This window comes from Oryx dammah, unplaced genomic scaffold (assembly GCF_014754425.2).
Source record: "Oryx dammah isolate SB20612 unplaced genomic scaffold, SCBI_Odam_1.1 HiC_scaffold_23, whole genome shotgun sequence".
In the NCBI taxonomy this organism is placed as follows: Eukaryota; Metazoa; Chordata; class Mammalia; order Artiodactyla; family Bovidae; genus Oryx; species Oryx dammah.
Genome location: NW_024070207.1, coordinates 68,563,633 through 68,586,899, shown reverse-complemented (window position 1 = coordinate 68,586,899; position 23,267 = coordinate 68,563,633). Strand labels below are relative to the sequence as shown.

General features: G+C 39.0%; 1 protein-coding gene across 1 annotated transcript; it reads left to right on the top strand.

Annotated features, from left to right (window-relative positions):
• Positions 1–17,791: 17,791 nt before the first annotated feature.
• MAGEE2 (MAGE family member E2) lies at positions 17,792–20,126 on the top strand. Its single transcript, XM_040265649.1, has one exon. It carries the CDS (start codon positions 18,016–18,018, stop codon positions 19,585–19,587), a length of 1,572 nt encoding a protein of 523 aa, XP_040121583.1. The 5' UTR covers positions 17,792–18,015; the 3' UTR covers positions 19,588–20,126.
• The last annotated feature ends 3,141 nt before the right edge of the window (positions 20,127–23,267 follow it).

The following is a 23,267-nucleotide window of genomic DNA, read 5'->3' as shown; positions in this document are numbered from 1 at the left end:
ATCAGAGCAGAAGACAATAAAATTTAAAACCAAAAATGATAGAAAAACAATGAAACAAAAAATGTTTCTTGGAAAAGATCAACAAAGTTGATAAATGAAGTGACTTGAACAACTGTACTACCAGATTCTAGCAAGAGGAGAAAAAAGAAGGAAACCACAAGGAAAAATGTTAAGAATACACAGCATGAGTTAGATCACAATGGTCTTTTTCCCTTATTGGTCAAAGTCTGCTTCACACGTTACAAGAGTTGTCAGCTCGCCCCTCTCATCCAGTGTGACTGTTGATCTCACCTGTTCTACATGGACTGCCTGGAGCCTCACTCACTGCCATGCCTCTGGGCAGGTGGATGTCTGAATCACATCGAACATGTGGTGCTGAACCAGAATGACACTGATCCATTGGTGCCAAGTGTTTGATCATTTCCAGAACACAATTTCGCAGCACATTGTCAAAATGGACTTTCTGAACTGCATCCACGAGAAGCACCCTCCCAACTGCTGTGTGCTCCAATGGGTCAAAAGAAGCTTGAAGACAATCCCATGTACCAAGGGAAACCAGCAATTCTCAAATATTGCCACTTGGTGGCAGTCAAGTGATTACATGGATCTCAGCCTTGTGTAACTCAATGAAGCTACAAGCCATGCCATACAAAGCCACACAAGACAGACAGGTCATGGTGGAGAGTTCTGACAAAATGTGGTCCAGTGTAGAAGGGAACGGCAAACCACTTCACTATTTTTGCCTCGATAACCCCAGTATGAAAAGGCAAAAAGATGACACCAGAAGATGAGCTCCCCAGATTGGTAGGTGTCCAATATGTTACTGGGAAAGAGTGGAAAAATAGCTCCAGAAAGAATGAAGTGGCTGGGCCAAAACGGAAACAACACTTAGTTGTGGATGTCTCTGGTGGTGAAAGTAAAGTCCAATGCTGTATAGAACAATATTGTATAGGAACCTGGAATGTTAGGTCCCTGAATCAAGGTTAATTAGACATGGTCAAGCAGGAGATGACAAGAATGAACACTGACATTTTAGGAATCAGCCAAAATGGATGGGAATGGGAGAATTTAATTCAGATGACTGTTGTATCTACTACTGTGGGCAAGAATCCCTTAGGAGAAATGGAGTAGCCCTTATACTCAAGAAAAGAGTCTGAAATACAGTAGTTGGGTGCAATCTCAAAAACGACAGAATGATCTCAGTTCATTCATCATCAGAGTAATCCAATTCTATGCACCAACCACTAATACCAAAGAAGATGAAGTTGAATGATTCTATGAAGACCTACAAGACTTTCTAGAACTAACACCCACAAAAGATGTCCTTTTCATTATAGGGGACTGGAATGCAAAAGTAGGAAGTCAAGAGATACCTGGAGTAACAGGCAAGTTTGGCCTTGGAGTACAAAATGAAGCAGGGAAAAGGCTAACAAAGTTTTGCCAAGAGAACACACTGGTCATAGTAAACACTCTCTTCCAACAACACAAGAGATGACTCTACACATGGACATCACCGGATGGTCAATAACAAAATCAGACTGATTATATTCTTTGCAGCTAAAGATGGAGAAACTCTATAAATCAGCATAAACAAGATTGGGAGTGGACTGTGGCTTAGATCATGAACTCCTTATTGCAAAATTCAGACTTAAATTGAAGAAAGTAGGGAAAACCACTGGGCCACTCAGGCATGACCTAAGTCAAATCCCTTATAATTATACAGTAGAAGTGACAAATAGATCAAGGGATTAGATCTGGTAGACAAAGTGCCTGAAGAACTATGATGAAGGTTCATAACATTGTATAGGAGGCGTTGATTAAAACCATCCCAAAGGAAAAGAAATGCAAGAAGGCAAAATGGTTGTCTGAGAAGGCCTTACAAATAGCTGAGAAAAGAAGCAAAAGACAAAGGAGAAAGGGAAAGATATACCTAACTGAACGCAGAGTTCCAGTGAATAGCAATGAGATAAATCTCTAGGCAGATTGATTAGAAACAATGAAAGGAGATGAGAAATATCACCTCTGCAGATTCTACATATATTAAATAAATCATAAGGGAATATTATAAACAACCTTATGACCATAAATTCAACTTAGATAAAATGAACAATTTCTTTGAAAGATGCAAACTACCATCATCTCACCACAGGAAATAAGTAACCTGTATAGCACTGTATCTAAAAAGAATATTGAATGTACAAATAATGATATTATCACACACAAAAAAAACTCCTAGCTCATTTGACATCACTGGTAAATTATATCAAATATTTAATTTAAATGATATAAAAATAACCTCAAATCAAAAATTGAAGGGGAAAACATTTCCTAACTCATTCTGTGAGGCCTACATTGTCCTAATATTCAAAACCAAATAACATTACTAGAAAACTGAGGCCAATATCTATCATAAACAATGATGTAAAAATTCTAAATAAAATTTTAGCAAAATGAACCCAACAATATGTAAAATGAATAATGAATATATGATGTGTATATTCATGCATGTTCAATCATGTCTGACTCTTTGCAACCCTATGAACTGTAGCCTGCCAGGCCTCTCTGTCCATGAAATTTTCCAGGCAAGAATACTGGAGCGGGTTGCCATTTCCTACTGTATAAAGATAAGATGACTAAGAGTTCACTTCAGTAATGAAAAATGGGTTTGTTGTACAAAATTTTAAAATATAACTAAACATTAAAAAATTTTAAAATGTGAGATCAGATCAATATTGTTGTTGTTGTGTTCAGGTGCCAAGTCGTGTCCAACTCTTAGTGACCCTATGGACTGCCTCATGGGAGGCTTCCCTGTTCCTCACCACCTTCCAGAGTTTGCTCAAGTTCATGTCCATTGAATTGGTGATGCCATCCAACCATCTCATCCTCTGTCACCCTCTTCTCCTTCTGGCCCCCGTCTTTGCCAGCATCAGAGTCTTTTCCAGTGAGACAGCCATTCCCATGAGGTGGCCAAAGTAGTGAAGCTTCAGTTTCAGTATCAGTCCTTCCAAAGAGTATTCAGGGTTGATTTCAGTTAAGACTGACTGGTTTGATCTCCTTGGCTTCCAAGGGACTCTTAAGCACCACAGTTCTAAAGCATCAATAATTCAGTGCTCTGCCTTCTTTACTGCCCAGCTCTCATATCTGCACATGACTACTGGAAAGACCATTGCCTTGATTATATAGACCTCTTTTGGCAAAGTTATGTCTTTGCTTTTTAAACTGCTGTCTAGATTTGTCATAGCTTTCCTGTCAAGAAGCAGTCATCTTCTAGTTTCATGGCTGCAGTCACCATCTGCAGTTAATTTAGACCCCAAGAAGAGGAAATTTGTCACTGCCTCCACCTTTCCCCTTTCTATTTGCCATGAAGTGATGGTATTGTATGCCATGATCTTAGTTTTTTTTAATATTGAGTTTTAAGCCAGCTTTTTCACCCTCCCTCTTCACCTTCATCAAGAGGCTCTTTAGTTTTTCCTCACTTCCTGCCATTAGAGTGGTATCATCCAGATACCTGAGGCTGTTGATGTTTCTCCCATCATATTCCAGCTTGTAACTCATCCAGCCTGGTATTTCACATGATGTGCTCTGCATATAAGTTAAATAAGCAGGGTGACAATAAACAGCCTTGTACTCCCTTCTCAATCCTGAACCAGTTACTTGTTCCACTCGGGGTTCTAACTGTTGTTTCCTGACCCACATACAGATTCCTCAGGAGACAGGTAAGATAATCTGGTATTCCCATCTCCTTAAGAGTTTTCCACAGTTTGTCGTGAACCACACAGTTAAAGGCTTTAGTGTTAGTCAATGAAACAGATGTAGATTAGATGTTTTTCTGGAATTCCCTTTCTTTCTCTATGATCCAGCGAATGTTGTCAATTTGATCTCTGGTCTCTCTGTCTTTTCTAAACCCAGGTTGAGCATCTGGAAATGCTTTGTTTAAGTAATGCTGAAGCCTAGTTTAGAGGATTTTGAGCATAACCTTACTAGCATGGCAGAAGAGTGCAATTGTCCAGTGTGTTTAAAAATTCTTTAATATTGCCCTTCTTGGGAATTGAGATGAGGACTTTTTCAGTCCTGTGGCCACTGCTAGGTTTTACAAATTTGCTGACATATTGAGTGCCACACTTCAATAGCATCATCTTTTAGGATTTTAAATAGCTCAGCTGGAATTCCATCACCCACTTGACTTCACACTGCAGAATGTCTGGCACTGAGTGAGAGATTTACACCATGTCGTTATCCAGGTCATTAAGATTTTTTTGTACAGTTCTTCTGTGTATTCTTTACATCTCTGTTTATCTCTTCTTCTTCTGTTTGGTCTTTACCATTTCTGTCCTTTATTGTGCCCATATATGGATGAAATATTCCTTTGATATTCCCAATTTTCTTGAATAGATCTCTAATTTTACCCTTTCTGTTGTTTTCCTCTATTTCTTTGCATTGTTCATTGAAGAAGGCCTTCTTATCTTTCCTTGCTATTCTCTGGAAATTTGCATTTAGTTGGGTGTACCTTTCCCTTTCTCCCTTGCTCTTCACTTCTCTTCTTTCCTCAGCTATTTATAATGCCTCCTCAGACAACCACTTTGCCTTCTTGCATTTCTTTTTCTTTGGGGTGGTTTTGCTTGCTGCCTTCTGTACAATATTACGGACCTCTGTCCATAGTTCTTCAGGGACTCTGTTTACCAGATCTATCCCTTGAATCTATTCATCACATTCGATTCACAGGGGATTCGATTTAAGTCATACCTGACTGGCCTAGTGGTTTTCCCTGCTTTCTTTAATTTAAACCTGAATTTTGCTATAAGGAGCTAATAATCTGAACCACAGTCAGCTCCCAGTCTTATTTGTGCTGACTGTATACAGCTACTTCATCTTTGGTTACAGAGAATGTAATCAATCTGATTTCAGTATTGACCATTTGGTTATGTCCATGTGTAAAGTCATGTCTTGTGTTATTGAAAAAGAGTGTTTACTATGATCAGTGCATTCTTTTGGCAGAATTCTGTTAGCATTTGCCCTGCTTCATTTTGTACTCCAAGGCCAAACTTGCCTATTATTCCAGGTATCTCTTGACTCCCTACTTTTGCATTCCAACCCCCTATAATGAATAGGACAGGACATCTTTTGGGGGCATTATTTCTAGGAGGTCATCTAGGTCTTCACAGAGTTGATCAACCTCAGCTTCTTCAACATCGGTGTTTGTGGCATCAGCTTGGATTACTGTGATGCTGAATGGTTTGCCATGGAAATGAATGAGATCATTCTGTCATTTTTAAGGTTGAATCCAAATACTGCATTTTGGACTCTTTTGTTGACTATGAAAGCTACTCCATTTCTTCTATAGGATTCTTGCCCACAATAGTAGTTATAATGGTTATCTGAATTAAATTTATCCATTCCCATCCATTTTATTTCATTGATTCCTAAGATGTCAATGTTTACTCTTGCCATCTCCTGTTTGACCACATCACGTTTACCTTGATTTATGTATCTGACATTCCAGGTTCCTATGCAATACTGTTCTTTACACTATCAGAGTTTACTTTTATCACCAGACACATCCCCAACTGAGTGTCTTTTCTGCTTTGGCCCAGCTGCTTCATTCTTTCTGGAGCTATTAGTAGTTGTCCTCCATTATTCCCCAGTAGCATATTGGACACCTTTCAACCTGGGGGGGGGGGTGTTTCATCTTTTAGTGTCATATGTTTGTGCCTTTTTATACAGTTCATGAGTTTCTCACAGCCAGTATACTGGAGTGGTTTGCCATTCCCTCCTCCAGTGGATCATGTAGATCAATAGAGGAAGAAAAATCATTTGGTAATATCCATCTCTGATAAAAGTCTCAAAAGACAAGGAGTAGACCATAACTGCCTCAATTTGATAAAAAGCATCTATAATAACCTAAAGATAACATCATACTTAATGGTGAGAAACTGAATGTTTACACTCTGAGATTATAAACTACGCAAGGATGCTCTCTTTCACCGCTTTTATTCAATATTGCACTGGTGCTGTGAGCTCATGCAATATAGCAATAAAAAGAAATAAAACACATAGAGAAAGGAAAGGAAGAATAATAATCTCCTTAGTTACAAATATCATGATTGTGTACGTAGAAAATCCTATGCAATCTATAAAAAGGCAAAAAAAATCTCAACACAGATTACAGACCTAACTGTGAAAACGAAAATAATAAAATATCTAGAAAAAAACAGAAACTGCTTCACTTTGGATTGGGCAAATACTTCTTAGATATGAAAAATGCAATCAATAAGAGAAATAAATTGATTTTATCTGATTTTTTAATTGTGTTGTGAAGATCATGAGAAGACAGGCATAGACAGGGAGATAATATTTGCAACCCAATAAAAATCTGGAAAATACTTGGAGAGATAACTAACCCCCAAAAGGTATACATAGCAGAAATAAGAACAAAATGCTTGGTATCATTATTCATTAGAGGAATTCAAATTAAAACCAGAATGAGATATCACCATACATGAAAGCCAGAGGCTTCTGAATTACTTAGCAAAGACTTTTTAAGACAACTGTTTTTGAGTTGAAACAGATTTGAAGTATAATATCATGCACATTTAAGGTATATGACATGTTAATTTGATACACTTATATGTTGCAATATGATTGCCATTGTAGCAACAATTAACACTGCTATTATATTACATACTTATCATTTTCTAGTGATTGGAATAATTAAATTCTAGTCTCTTGGCAATAATGCTATATTCAACAAAACAGGGAGGGAGGAGGGAGGGGAGTTCAAGATGGGGAACACATGTGTACCTGTGGCAGATTCATGTTGATGTATGGCAAAACCAATACAATATTGTAAAGTAATTAACCTCTAATTAAAATAAATAAATTTATATTTTTAAAAAATGAAGAAGAATTAAGACATTCTACGATAAAGAAAAGCTGAGGGAGTTTATTATCACAGGAACTGCCCTATGAGAAAGGATTAAGCAATTCCTTCAATTTGACAGGAAAGCATATGAGATAATAACTCAAATTCACATGAAAATATAAAATTCCCCAGAAAAGGTAAATATATGAATGAATATAAAACCTATATTACTGACAATTTTCACAACTACACTTTTAATTCTTCTGTAGTATTTAAAAGATAAAAGCATAAAACTATAAATCTATGTTTATGGGTCCACATTAAAGATGTAATTTGTGACATCAGTAACAGAAGTGGCAGAGGGTGAGTAGTGTTGTAAAGGAATAGATTTTTGGATGTGGTTGAAGTTAAGTTGGTATCAGTTCAAAATAGGTTATTTCAATCTTAGGGCATTTTATGTAACCTCCCTGTTAACCACAAAGAAAATATCTGTAAAATATAGACAAAAGGAAAAGAAAGCAATAGGAGATGAAATAAAAATGATGTAAGTCATACAAAAAAAAAAAAACCCTGATAATATGGCAATACAAAGTCCTATTCTAGCAGCAATTATATTAAAGGTAAATAAATTAAACTCCCAATAAAAATACATAGAGACTTCTCATTTCCAGTTCTATATGTACGGAGCTTGGAAAGTTGCCACTATATCCTAACAACAAATAAAAACTTAAACTTTTCTTGGATCCATAAGAGAAGGGAGGACACAGGACAAACTACTGAACACAAGATTGGAAAGAAAAACAGATAGATACAGGGAGTCATTGTTTACCAGATTAGAGGCTCACAAGCAAAAACCGCCATGGGAACCAGTGCTGAGGTAGGAAAACTTGAACTGTAATTGGTTGAAGCCTCAGCAAAAACAAAGTGTGAGAGTCAAAAATTCGAGGGGACCCAGTCATAGGGGGGCAACAATATTGTAAAACATATCTCCAGGAGCTTGACTGGGTTCCAACAGTAAATATTGGAGAAAAATTCCATTGTGATTCCAGCAGGGGGGAAGAAAATTTTGAAAAAAATTTTTGAAATATGCAAGAGCATTCTGCTCTTCTTAACAAGGAATGTCCTGAGGAGAAACTAGTTTAACTAGAACCTAACTTCTAGTTATTATTATAACTAGAGCTGGGCTATTATTAGAGCCTAACTAACCTGGAGGAAAGAAACACTCAACTCCAGATGGCTCTAGCCTTACATGAGGGAGAAGGGGGAAAACAGCTCCAACCTACTCTAGCCATCCTGTCCCAATTGGTGGTGTGGGGTGGGGGGTGGATTTTTAAGCAACACTTGTGAAGTTCACATTCCAGGAGCATAGACTCACTAATAGACTGAGACCTAATAATAAGAATGTAGAAAGCTTCCTTTCCTCCCATATCTCACCATCTCACTATGAAAGGCTTATTTATAGCAATTTCTTTTATGGAGATCATATACAACTATCAAGAAAAAATTGCGAGGCACACTAAAAGGTAAAAAATACAATTAGAAAAAACAAAGTGAACATCAAAATCAGACATGGCAGCGATGTTGGAATTATCAAACTGGGAATTTAAAACAATTATGATGCAAATTTAATTTAAATTTATATTAATTTAAAACAATTAATATGTTAAGGGCTCTAATGGATAAAGTAGATAGCATACAAAAACAGATGGGCAATGTAAGCAGAGAGATGGAAATCCTGAGGATAAAACAAAATAAAAATGCCAGAGATAAAAACACTATAAATGAAATGAGGAATGCTTTTGATAGGCCTGTTAGTACACTGGAATGGATGAGGAAAGAATATCTGAGCTAGAGAATATATCAATACAGTTCTCATAGAGCAGAGAACAGAGACTGAAAAAGAAACCCAGAATATCCAAGGACATGCTGCTGCTGCTAAGTCGTGTCAGTCGTGTCTGATTCTGTGCGACCCCATGGACTGAAGCCTACCAGGCTCCTCTGTCCATGGGATTCTCCAGGCAAGAGTACTGTAGTGGGTTGCCATTGCCTTCTCTGTCCAAGGACATAGGGACAACTATAAAAGTTGTAACATTAGTGTAGTGGGAATACCAGAAGAAGAATGAGAAAAAGAAATAGAAATATTTGAAATAATAATGACTGAGAATTTTCCCCAAACTAATATCAAACACCTAGATGCGAAGAGCTGACTCACTTGAAAAGATCCTGATGCTGGGGAAGATTGAAAGCGGGAGAAGAAGGGGATGACAGAGGATGAGATGGTTGGATGGTGTCACCGATTCAATGGACATGAGACTGGGTAAACCCCGGGAATTGGTGATGGACAGGGAAACCTGGCGTGTTTCAGTCCATGGGGTCCCGAAGAGTCGGACACGACTGAACGACTGAACTGAATATCAAACACCAAATCACAGGTCCAAGAAGTTCTGAGAACACCAAGTGATAATTTCAAAACACTGCACCTAGATATATTATTTTAAACAGAAACGCAAAGATAAAGAAAAATTCCTGAAAGAAGCTAAAGGGGAAAAGACCTTATCTATACGGAAACAAGGTGGGGTTCCCTGATATAGCTCAGTAAGTAAAGAATCTGCCTGCAATGCAGGGATAGGCTAGCTACTCCAGTATTCTTGGCCTTCCCTGGTGCCTCAGCTGGTAAAGAATCCACCTGCAATGTGGGAGACCTGGGTTCGATCCCTGGGTTGGGAAGATCTGCTGGAGAAGGGAAAGGCTACTCACTCCAGTATTCTAGACTGGAGAATTCCATGGACTCTATAGTCCATGGGGTCTTAAAGAGTCAAACACGACTGAGCAACTTTCAAAGATACAGAAACAAACATTAAGGTAACCTCTCTCTTTTTATCTCACCCTTGCTAGAAGTTTCTCAATTTTATTGCCCTATTCACAAAACCAGCCTTTTTAGGCTGATTTGTTCTATTGTTTTCTCATTTAAAATTTTGTGTTCTTGGCAAAAACCACTACAATATTGTAAAGTAATTAGCCTCCAATTAAAATAAATAAATTTATATTAAAAATTTTTTTAAATTAAAATAAAATTAATTTTTAAAAAATAAATAAAATTTTGTGTTTTAATTTTTATTTTATTCTGCTTGCCTTAGGTTTACTTTTATTAGTGTAGTTAAGATAGAACTTTATCCTATTTATTTTAGATATTTCTTATTTTATAATCTTATGCTTCGTCACTTAGTTGTTTCTGACTCTGCGACCCCATGGAGGAGCCAGCCAGGCTCTTCTGTCCCTGGGATTTCCCAAACAAAATATACTGGTGTGGGTTGCCGTTTCCTTCTCCAGGGGAGAAGGAATTTTTCTCCATCCAGGGATTGAACTCGCATCTACTGTGTCTCCCAGATCCTTTACCCACTGAGCCATAATACATGGATTTAATTTTCCTGTGTGCAGGGCTTTAGCTGAATATCACATAATTTTATATATTGCATCTTATTTTTCATTTACTTGAAAATATAATTTAATTTCTCTGGAGACTTTCTTTTTTGCTCATGTGTTTATTTCCAAATATGTAGAGGTTTCCAAATATGTAGAGGTTTGATTTTCAAATATGTAGGACTTTCCTCATAGCTCAGTTGGTAAAGAATTTGCCTGCAACGCAGGAGACCCAGGCTTGATTCCTGGGTTGGGATGATCCCCTGGAGAGGGAAATGGCAACCCACTCCAGTATTATTTTTTTTTAATTTAAATTTATTTATTTTAATTGGAAGCTAATTACTTTACAATATTGTATTGGTTTTGCCATACATCAACCATGATCTTCATTTTCTGATTGTTGAGCTTTAAGCCAACTTTTTCACTCTCCTCTTTTACTTTCATCAAGAGGCTTTTTAGTTTCTCTTCACTTTCTGCCATAAGGGTAGTGTCATCTGCATATCTGAGGTTATTGATATTTCTCCCAGAAATCTTGATTCCAGCTTGTGTTTCTTCCAGCCCAGCATTTCTCATGATGTACTCTGCGTCTCTGTTAAATAAGCAGGGTGACAATATACAGCCTTGACGTACTCCTTTTCCTATTTGGAACCAGTCTGTTGTCCCATGTTCAGTTCTAACTGTTGCTTCCTGGCCTGCATACAGATTTCTCAAGGGGCAGGTCAGGTAGATGCTGAAATACAATACTATATACTTGAAACTTATATAATAAATAAATACATTCCAGATTATTTTTAGATTTAAAAATGAAAGTTAAACTATAAACAAATGGGACCTAATAAAATTTAACAGCTTTTGCATAGCAAAGGGAACTATAAACAAGATGAAAAAACAGCCCTTAGAATGGGAGAAAATAATTGCAAATGAAGCAAGTGACAAAGGATTAATCTCCAAATTATATAAGCAACTCATACAGCTGAATATCAGAAAAGTAAACAACCCAATCAAAAACTGGACAGAAGACCTAAAATGACATTTCTCTATATAATACATACAGATAGCCAATAAACACATTAAAAGATGCTCAACATTGCTCATTATTGTGCTTAGATGTTCAGTCATGTCCTTTGTGACCTCATGGACTGTAGCGCTCCAGGCTCCTCTGTCCATGTGGTTCTCCAAGCAAGAATACTGGAGCGGGGTGCCATTTCTTCCTCCAAGGGATACTCCTGACCCAGGATTGAACCTGTGTCCCTTATGTCTCCTGCATTGGCAGGTGCATTCTTTATCACTAGTGCTACCTCATTATTATAGAAATGCAAATCAAAACTACAATGATGTATCACCTCACACCAGTCAGAATGGCTGTAATCAAAAAATCTACAAACAATAAATGCTGAAGAGGATATGGAGAAAAGGGAACTCTCCTGCAATTTTGGTGGTAATGTAAACTGATACAGCCATTATGGAAAACAGTATGAAGATTCCTTTAAAAACTAGGAATAACTCTATCATATACCCCAGCGATCCCACTACTGGGTATATATCCTGAGAAAACCACAATTCTAAAAGACACACGTATCTCAAGTTTATTGCAGAAATATTTACAATAGCCAGGACATGGAAGCAACCTAGGTGTCTGTTGACAGATGAATGGATAGAGAAGATGTGATACATATATACAATAGAATATTACTCGGCCATAAAAAGTAACAAATTTGAATCAGTTGTAGCAAGGTGGATGAACTTAGAGCCTCTTATACAGAGTGAAATAAGTCAGAAAGAGGAAAATAAGTATCATACATTAATGGATATATATGGAATCCAGAAAAATGGTACTGATGAACCTAGTAGAGAATGGACTTGTGGCCATAGCAGGGAAAGGAGAGTGTGAGGCAAACTGAGAAACTGGCTTTGACATATATACACTGTCATATGTAAAATAGATAGTGAGAAGTTGCTGTATAACACAAGGAACCCAGCCTGGTGCTCTGTGATGACCTAGAGGGGTGGGATGGGGGAAGGGAGGGAGACTCAAGAGGGAGGGATATACATAAAATTATGACTGATCTGTGTTGTAAGGCAGAAACTAACACAATATTGTAAAGCAAATTTCCACCAATTAAAAAAAATTAATCTTTTAAGCATACAAAAATCTCACTGTGAACTTGGAGTAGGCAAAAATTTCTTAAATAGCACTAACCAGAAAGGATATTAATTGATAAACTGAACTGTATAGTAACTATTAACTCCTGTTCTCTGAATAAGAACAAGAAGATAGTGAAAAGGCAACCTGTCTATTAGAGAAGATATTTGCAATATGCATATTTGACAATAAACTTGTATATATAAAATATAAACTCTCTATAAATCAACAAGAAAAGACTGAGTACCCAGTAGAATGGGCAAAACACTTGAACAGGTCATTACAAAAAAGATATCCAAATGGCTAATAAATATGTGAAATGGAGCTCAATTTCCATTGTCATCAGTGAAAAGTATATCAAAGTCACAATGCCATATCACTGCACCACCCACCAAAATATTAATAGTTATAATGGAAAAGAAAGAATGCACCAAATGTCAGTGAAGATGTGGAGAAACCAGAATACTTGTTCCTTGCTCATGGCAGTATGAATTGGTATAGCCACTTCAGGAAACTGTGCCAGAAGCTGAACATATGTATAACCTATGATCTAGCAATGGCATTCTTAGATGCCCAATGTAAATGCATGCAAAAGTTCATTAAAAAAACATATACTAGAATATTCATAACAGCACTAATTATTCTAAAAACTGGAAATAACTCAAATGCTCATCAACAGTAGAATGGATTTTAAAGTTCTGATATGTTCACAAAATAAAATAATATACAGCAATAAAATGAATGATTGACAGCTACAAGCAATAATATGAGTGAATTTCACAAATATATTGAATGAAAGAAGCTAGATACACACAAATTATACCACAAGATTCCAATTATATAGAGTTAAAAAATAGGAAGGATGAATCTATGATGTTAATATTTAGGTGTTTACCTTTGGGGCAGAGGGTGTTGTAATGAGTGAAGCAAGGTGCAAGGGTGGGCTTCTGATTGGTTACAATATTCTGTTTGTTAACCGGTTGTTGGTTACACAAATACATTCAATTTGTGAAAATTAATTGATCTGTTTACTTGTATTTTATGAACTTTTCTATAGAAATGTTATATTTCAATAAAAAGTAGGGGGAAAAGAGAAGACTAGGAATGACACAGGGCAAAATGCTAGCAATAAATATCTCTGGTTGGTGGAAACATGAACAATTTTTGAAAAAAATTTATATGTTTTTATATCTTCCAACTTAATAACAATAATCAGATCTTGTTATTTGACTCAATAAAAATACAGTTGTTCAAAAAATAAATTAAATGATCATTACAATTTTATATATAAAAGAATGCATATTATTAAAAAATTAGGGTATAACACAATGTTGTATTCAGAGAGTAATATCCAGGAATGAGATTTTTTTCCTTTTAATTTTTTTTAATTTATTTATTTTTTGGCTGTGCTGTGCAGCATATGAGATCTTAGTTCCCTGACCAGGGATTGAACCTGGGCTCCCCCACACTGGAAGCACAGTCTTAACCACTAAACCACCAGGGAAGTCTCTCCTTTTAATTATTAATTGAAGTATAGTTAACATACAATATTATATTACTTTCAAGTATACAACATAGTGATTCAACATTTATATACATAACAAATAGAGCATCACAGTGATTCTAGTTACCATCTGTCACCAGGCAAATTTATTACAATATTATTGACTAAATTCGCTATGCTGTACATTACATACCTGTAAGTTATTTATTTTATAGCTGGAAGTTTGTAGTTCTTAATCTCTTTCACCTATTTCACTCATTCTCCTGTCTTCCTTCCCCTCTGGCAAACACCAATTTGTCATGAATGAGATTTTACATATGTGAATTTTCTATATAATTATATTATTTCATTAAGGACTAACACTTTTTAAATGTAATGTATTTTCTGGGTTAATAATTCTGTTATATATATATATATATTTCATAAACGGAAGTTAACTTCTCTTGATAAAGATAGGTCTTTAATAATTATAATATGCAATTAAAATTTTGAGGACAATTAGTACATTGAGGATTTCTTGTCCTTGCACTGAGTACCCAGAGAGAATAGTATTTATGTTCTAAATTCAATTTTGAATAATGTTTCCATATCTCTTTCCCTTTGAGTGTCTACCAACTATCACTTCTTGCTGCTGTCTTCTGACTAACTACTAGCATCTCCTGTTTTCTTAACTTTCTGCCTTTAATGTCTATTAACCTGGAAAAACAAATGACAACTGTTGTCTGAAAAGCAGTTTTTTAAAAAAGCTAAATATGAGTGAAGAGAAAAAAATCCCAAATGATACACCATAGCACACCCATTAGAATGCCCACAGACAAGAATATAGAGCAATAAGAGTTCTCATACAGTACCAGTGGAAGTGTAAACTGGTGTAACAACTTCAAAAACTCTCTGGAAATATCTATGTGAACTGAAATCACACACATTTATCACACAGTAGTTCCTTTCATAGATTTATTTCCAATTGAAATGAATCTGTGAACCAAAAGACAGGTATAAAAAGGTTCATAGCAGCATTTTTGGTAAGAACCACAAACTGAAAAAAAGATAATGTCCACCAGCAATCAACAGGATAGGTTGTGGTACAATCATTCAGTGTTAAAATATATAATAATCCAAATGAACAAATATTGTTACATACAACAAGGATAATAAGACATAGTGGGGTTTTATTGTTAAAAAAGAGAGAGAGAGCTAAAAATGAGTACATGTTGTATAATTCCATTGATATACCAAACTCAGAAACCAGCAAAACTAATCTGTGATGATAGAAGTCAGAATTGGGGTTTCCTCTTGGGCAAGTATGAAGGAAGAGATGGGAGGGGTGCCATAGGAGGTTCTGAAATGCTGGTAATGTTTTGTTTCTTGGTTGGCATAATGGTCATAGGGTGTGTTAAATCTGTCATAATTTATCAAGCTCTGCATTCATGATTTGTATACTTTTCTCTGTATATGTTATATCTCAGTAAAGCACATAATCATAAAGTTAAAATATGTTATTAAAATTATGTGGAAGACAAATGATTGTATGGAAAGATATTCACACATTTTTTAAATGCAATAAAGGTTGGAAAATATCAAAAGAATTTCAGAATGGAGAGTATAATCCCATCTTTTTACATTCACACTTAGGATGGAAAACATGATGTAAGTCACAGTCACAGGCACAGCTCCTTCATTTTTCATTTAGCAAGAACTAGAACTGTTTGGAGACAGGTAAAGTAGAAATGGCTGAGACCAGGAGTGTAGTTTTGTGTGGCTAAGGAACAGATTTCATGGAAGGATGTGCTAGAGGGAATAAAGATGAAAATGGAGAGAGAGATAGGAACCAATTGGTGAAGAATTTGAATTCTGTAGAATGGGATCAGCATGTCATTTCACAGGTAAGATATTGTCACTCAATGCTATTTTTATCTATTAGATACAGGGGTAGTAGAAAATTCAACTCACCAAAAAAAAAAAAAAAGTGAGCTGGATTTCAAGGGGAAATTACATTTTTTTAAAAATGACTACAGAATTTAAAATCCTCTCTGAACTTACCCCTGGGTAGTACCTGTCTAGACAAGTAGCTTGAGGTCCTTCTGGGGAAGGGGAAAGACCAGGATGAGGGATCTTATCAGATATGCTCTCAGTTACACCTTTGCAACAGTTCAAAAGATGCTGCAGCTTTCCACAAGATTCTCCGAATATACGATTAGCATGGAAACTGAACATTTCTACCTGGTAGAACACGCACATTCACTTCTGCAAAAATTTATGTCTTTAGTCCAGCTTGCTCCTGAGCTACCTGCTTTGCTACTTTAAGAAAGCATCTGGAATGTAGAAAATGTCAGGTTTAAGTGTCTGGCTCCTCAAGTGCCCTCTGAAGGAATTTCAGGGTACAAGATAACTGAATTCAACATTACTATCAAGAATTTTATGAAGGATTTGAACTGTGGCTGCAGAAAAATGCAAATTTTTCTCCTTCTCAATATTCCACTGCATACTCTGATGGTTAAAAGCTAGGATTTAGCTCAATTATTTTGGTAGCAGTCCCAGAATATAAAACAGCTGACCCTTCGTCCTAGTCAAAGTATTTGAATTATGCCTCCCTAAACACATGACCAAACACCTGAATAATCAGGTCCTGTTCTGGTGTTGCTGTTCTTACCTCATGGAGCCCCAACTGCTAAATGAAGAAACAGAAAATCCAATCATTTCTGTCTTATCATCTTCATCCTCATCTCCCTCCCTTCCTAGTGCACTCTGGCTCTAGCCACCCTGAATGACCAGTGTTATGCAAACTTATTTTGTACTTTTATACCTCTGAGCTTTTTCTGATACTGATCCCTCAGCCTAGAAAGCCCTTATAAATCCTTCCCATCCTATTCATCACTTGGAGCTCAGTTCGTTCTTGAGGCATGTGTTCCCAGTCCGAGACACCTCAGACTAAGCTGTAATTCATTGTTTGTTCCTTCTTCTGTGTTTGTACCATATGTTAACTATCATTTCACAGAGCATATATTTTCAAGTACTTTAATTTCTAGTGCCTTAAATAAACAGGGCTAATCATCTGTGACGGAGAAGGCATGTGCACCCCATTCCAGTACTCTCGCCTGGAAAACCCCATGGACGGAGGAGCCTGGTAGGCTGCAGTCCATGGGGTCGCTAAGAGTCAGACACGACTGATGCAACTTAGCAGCAGCAATCATCTGTGATGGGCAGATGGTATGAGAGAAAGTACTTTTATTGAGACTCTGACAGACAAGTTCAAATCCTGATCTCTTCCACTTGTTTTTGCCTGACTCTGGACAGGTAAATTCACCTCTCTGACTCAGTTTCCTTGTCTGTAAAATGAGAACCATTAAGAGTAGCTACCTCATAGTTAAGATTAAAGGATTCAATGAGATAAGTGAAAACACCAGAAATAGTGTTTGGCACATAGCAAGTGCTCCACTATTATTACCATAGTTTGATCCTACTGCAGAATGTAAGCTCTACACAGAAAGGGATAATCATTACGCTTGTACTCTGGTGTTCCCCTAGTGCCCGGTTCTGTGCCCAGCACATGACACATACTCAAGAAATATATGCTGAATGAGTGGATGAATTAATGGATCTGTGAAACAATTCTCGTCTTCAGCATCCTCCCCTCCAAACCCTCTATTGCCTATTAGCTCTACACCTCACAGAAAAACTTTGTGGTGTTTCATTGAACATCCCCCATCCCTTACCCTTTTGCTTTACCTCTGTTTATTACCTCCTTTCATGAATTCTCTCTAACAAGTTTGACTGTAGCAGGAACCACTCCAACAGCAGCTTGGGCCAGGCAGAAGTAGAGGGCGGGCGTGGGGTACTTAGAGCGGGGCGTGGCCACCACGTCGCAGAACCCAACTGCGCCTGCGTAGGCTGCGGCAAACCCTAGCTCTGTGAAGTTTGCGGTCATTGCCGGTTGGTGTTTGTGTAGGAAGATAGCTCCTCTCACCAGCTGTCACTTCTGACCCGCCCAGCTCCCAGGCCTCTGGCTTTGGCTTTGTACTGAGGCGCCAACACACCTACCATCCTCTCTCTGACGGATCGCAGACCTCCCCGTTCCTGTCTCCTGGAACCATGTCTCTGGTAAGCAAGAATGCGTGTCACCGCAGCGCAGAGACCACTGCAGATTACAGCGACTTCCATGGTGAGATGCAGGCTACTGATGCCTCTGGGCTCCCCGTCTCCATGATAGTTCCTGATGCCCCCCAGGGCCCTCAGGCGCCGGTCGACCCTCAGGTTGCCAGCGCTTCCCAGGCTGCGCAGGACCCAAAAGACCTCGATGTGCTGATTGATGAGCAGTCCCGACGTTTGGGGGCGCTCAGGGTGCACGATCCTCTAGAAGACAGGTCGATTGCTTTGGTGAATTTCATGCGCATGAAAAGCCAAATCGAGGGGTCTATTCAGCAGACAGAGATGCTGGAGTTCCTCAGAGAATACTCAGATCAGTTCCCTGAGATCCTCAGACGAGCCTCAGCCCATCTGGATCGGGTCTTTGGGTTGAATCTGAGGGTTCTTGATCCCCAAGCTGACACCTACAACCTAATCAGCAAACGGGGTCTCCAGACCAATGATTGGATAGCAGAATCCCTGGACATGCCAAAGGCAGGTCTCTTGGCCTTGGTCCTAGGTCATATTCTCCTAAATGGTAACCGAGCAAGAGAGACCTCCATTTGGGATCTGTTGCTAAAGGTTGATGTATTAGGTGAGCCCCAGAGGATCAACATCCCCTTTGGGAACACAAGGAACCTCCTAACTACTGACTTTGTGCGTATGCGATTCTTGGAGTACTGGCCAGTTTATGGCACTAATCCCCTCGAATTTGAGTTCTTGTGGGGTTCTAGAGCCCACAAAGAAATCACAAAGATGGAAGCCCTAAAGTTTGTGGCAGAGGCCCATGATGAAGAACCCTGGAGCTGGCCAGAAGAATATAATAAGGCCCTAGAAGCTGACAAGGCCAAAGAAAGAAGCCAGGCTGCTGGCTTAGAGTTCTGGTCAGAAGACACTATGAATGATAAGGCAAATGATTTGGTCCAGTTGGCCATTAATGTCACAGAGGAGTTGCTACCTATACATCAGGATGAGCTATTGGCTCACACTGGCAAAGAATTTGAGGATGTGTTTCCAAATATCCTCAGTCGAGCTACTCTAATACTTGATCTGTTCTATGGGTTCTCTCTGATTGAGGTTGATACCAGTGAGCACATTTACCTCCTTGTCCAGCAACCAGAATCAGAAGAAGAGCAAATGATGCTAGAGAGCCTGGGGAGACCCACTCAAGAATATGTGATGCCAATCCTGGGTTTGATCTTCCTGATGGGCAACCGTGTCAAAGAGGCCAATGTCTGGAATTTGCTTCGGAGATTTGGTGTGGATGTAGGCAGAAAGCATGCCATCACCTGCAAACTTATGAGACAGCGCTACTTGGAATGCAGGCCACTCTCCTATTCTAATCCAGTTGAATATGAGCTTCTATGGGGTCCTCGAGCTCACCTTGAAACCACCAAAATGAAAGCCCTGGAGTATATGGCCAGGCTCTACAGAAAGCAACCACAGGACTGGCCAGAGCAATATAGGGAGGCTGTTGAAGATGAGGAAGCCAGAGCCAGATCTGAGGCAACTGCCATGTTCTTCTTTGGCCCCATGTGAAGTCTGAGGAAAGTGTGTCATTTCAGTTAGGTGGCATCAATTAAAGGGGCCTGGGGAAATGGGTACTGGGGCCCCAAATCAGAAATTGGGCAGGGTTGGGGTGAAAAGTACACATTGTGCTTGCTATGTGTTCCATTTCTAATAGTTTTTCTTCCTTTTAATATACCCTGAATTAGATTCATGATCAGTGTTTAAAAATAGAATTGCTCATTTGTCATTCCTGTCTTGTTTCATTATAAAAGTTCATATGGCTGCATAAAATGTATTGGTAATATTTACATCTTTCTATGATGTGGAAGAAAATATATAGCTTTTCTTTAACCATTTGAAATAATCAATAAAATAGTCTCATACAGGAGTTAAGTAACAACAGTGATAATATACACACAAGAAAAACAAACACAAAATCATTGGTCGGTTGATGTTCTCCCATTGTGTCTACTGTTTTATTTTTATTTTTTAATTACTGGCATTTACCTGTATTTGCTTTGTGGTTCCAGAGTGTAGTGAAAAATAAAAGTTCAATGAATTAGTCTCCATGCTTAAGTACTATTTTATTCAACAAACGTTTATTAAGTATCTGCCATGCTCTAAGCACAGTGCTTTATGCTGGAAATATAAGGGTGAGGAAGAGCCAGTTGAGCCCCAGGGCTTAAGGGGGAGGGTCTGTGAAAGTAAACCAACAATTATATTATTGCTGTGGCAAGTGGTATAATAGGGGTAAGCTCAGAGATCTATGAGAGTTTGCAGGAGTAAGTCCCAACTAAACTGCAAGTTGTGGGAGGGGACAGTGAAGGGGCAGGGGTGTCACACAAATGGAGGAGTGGTCAGAGGTGGTGGCAGGGGAGGATGAGGTGGTATGCAGGGCTAGGGACAAGTTAACCTTTAGTGACTTCTATTGTAAGACCCGAGGTTGGGAAGAGGGAGGAAAGGAGGGCTAGTCCATGAAGTCAGGGGCAGTATGTATAATTGCTTCGTGGGATTTACATGAAGCTCGGGAAAGTTGAAGTTACGAGCAGAGTGAGAGAGATAAGCCTGTGGCAGAGATAACAAAGGTTCATATTCTCAGAAAGTGGGTCTTAGAAATCAACAATGGTTCTCCTGAAGGCAGCTAGTCTTGGATCTCCGTCAGACCTAACAGTTCACGTGGAGGAACTCTGAATGGGAACCTCGGCTGCGCTGTTTATTTCTGCACTCAAGCCGTTAAGGTGAGTGTTAGTATTTTGGTTCTCTTCATCCAGATCCGGGATCTCGCAGCTTCTAACCCTGCTCGCAGCTCTTCCCTAGAGAGCTGGCAGCAGCAGCTAACAATTCCTGTAAGGGAGCCCTGGCTTAGTAGTATATTATACCTAAAGTCACCTCTAACGCAAGGTTGCAGGGGAAGAAGGGGGCTGCCTATCAGTGGTGTAGGTTTTATGCTTTGTCTCCTCCTGGCATCCATAAGCTTTCTGCCCTTTAATCCATTTAATCACTAGAGGCTACCCTCAACTGCCACCTCCTATCAGATGGAAGAGAGGACTTTCCTCACATTTTCGTCAGTCTCAAGAAGAAAACAACCAATCGTCTAACGAGGGAGAGGGGACAGGAAGAGGGGAGATACACTCTTTCGGCCCCAAGTCCGGCAGCAGTGCAGAAGGCAAACGAGCTGCCTGCTTGGGAAAGTCACTGCGCAGGCGCACTCCACGGTTGCCTGGGCGATAGCGCCCCAATTAGTCTCAGAGATCTTCCCTATCGTTGCATTCCCAGGAAAACTAAAGGCTAAGGGCGGAATTTCCAGTGACAAGAAAATGTGTAACTGGAGAACTAAAGGGGTTCTTTAAAATAGGATGGAGGTGGAGTTGTGAGGCAGGAGAGAATATTCAACTAAAAATCTGGGACCTTGAAATAGTGTACGACTTCCAAGCTAAACTGAGAGCCTCTCATTATTCAGCCTCCTCGGACCCTTAGTCTGTACATGCTTGTGGGGTGGGGGAAGGGGGCAAGCTGATAAGTCCCAAGTTTTTCTTGCTCTGATTTTTTGGGGGAATTGTTAAACTTCTGGATCCTCAAGTACATCAGTTCTTCTGGGGGCAACAGTAGAGAGAAACCTGTCAAGGGGAAGGTGTAGAATCTGGACCAACCATAATGTAAAGCTGCCAACATTTTTAATACTAAATTTATGCCAGACATTGTGCTGGGTTCTTCATCTTCTTTAGCTCCAATCTCACCACCAGTTCTCCAATAAGCATTTTAATAGTCCCATTTGATACTATGGGAAACTGAGGCTTAGGTAAGGTACCCAAGGTCACACAGCCAGTCAATGAGAGCTGGGATTAGAGGCTGCCTTTGGCTACAACGCATACTGTTTACAGTGCATAGCAGCACAGGCCTTTGCTATGTCCTTACTCAAATTTACTGACTCTCAAAAGTACAAGGAACGGCTATATGCCAGGCTGGGAGGGGCTTAAGACAACAGCTTTCCAAAAGAAGATGAAAGTGAGGCTGAAATTTCTCCAGGCTCTTCTTTGTTTCATCACTCAGGCTCCATGAGAGCTGTAGGTGTAGAATTTGCATTTCTGTCCAGTCTCCCTACTCTGTCCTATGAGTCTTCCCCACTTCATTCTCTTCTGCAAGCTTCCAGCCTTATCTGCTGGCTTTTACCTAGGGAGCATCAAACATCACCATTTCTCCAGAAGTGTTGGCAATTTTTTTTTTTTTTGTAACCCTGAAACAACAATGATCTGATAGAGCTCCTGCCTTGCCCAGGGGAGCTAGGGATGAAAAAACAGAAGTGAAAAATAGCTTCTGTGTCACAGATGCCACATGTAGTCTCCTAGAAGTAACAAAGGTGAGGCTTGTACAGAACACATGCCAATGATAAGGGAAAAGGTATAGTATCTTAGTAACTACAGCCATTCCTTTGAAGGTCATGAAAGGCCTGGATATTCTCCTTTATTCAAGTACCAAATTAGAATTAGCACCCCTTAGGGGAAACACTTAGGGGTAGAAATGAGTGTCAGGCAAACAATATTTACAAACGATGTTTGAATTACTCTGAAGTATTAAATACAATCACCAAGCCTTAAGAACACTGGACCAGATGCCCTTCTTCTGTGTAAATTAATTTGTAAAATGATACAGTCTGAGTTCATTTGCAGACTCTTTGGGTTATTGATACCCACCAGGTATTGAAGTTTTGGCCAAGGTGGGGCTTGCAGAATGGGTGTTGGTTAGATATGGACTCAGTATCCTATATGTACAATGCAATCCAGAGTCCCCTTTGATCCGTGATTGGGATTTGTGCTGGGGAAAAAGCATTGAGAATATATGCATGTTCAAGATTTCCCTGGTGGCTGGTAAAAAATCCAGTTGGGATGCAAGAGACTGCCAGCAATGCGGGAAACACAGGTTCGATCCCTGGGTTGGGAAGATCCCCTGGAGCAGGAAATGGCAACCCACTCCCAGTATTCTTGTCTGGGAAATCCCATGGACAGAGGAGCCTAGCAGGGTTCATAGGGTCTCAAGGAGTCAAACAGGACAGAGCGATTGAGCACACAGGAGCGCCCTCTTTTGGAGAGAATGGGCAGTTATGGAAGCCTTTTCCTGCCCTTGTCTTCATCAGTTTTAGTAAACTTATCACAAATAAGCATTACAATCCAAGGAAAAGTTGAGCTGGACTGACAGCTGTGGACTTCAAGGCA

Excerpts from the sequence above, each read along its gene's own strand:
- MAGEE2 (XM_040265649.1), top strand. The coding sequence starts at position 18,016 with ATGTCTCTGGTAAGCAAGAATGCGTGTCACCGCAGCGCAGAGACCACT.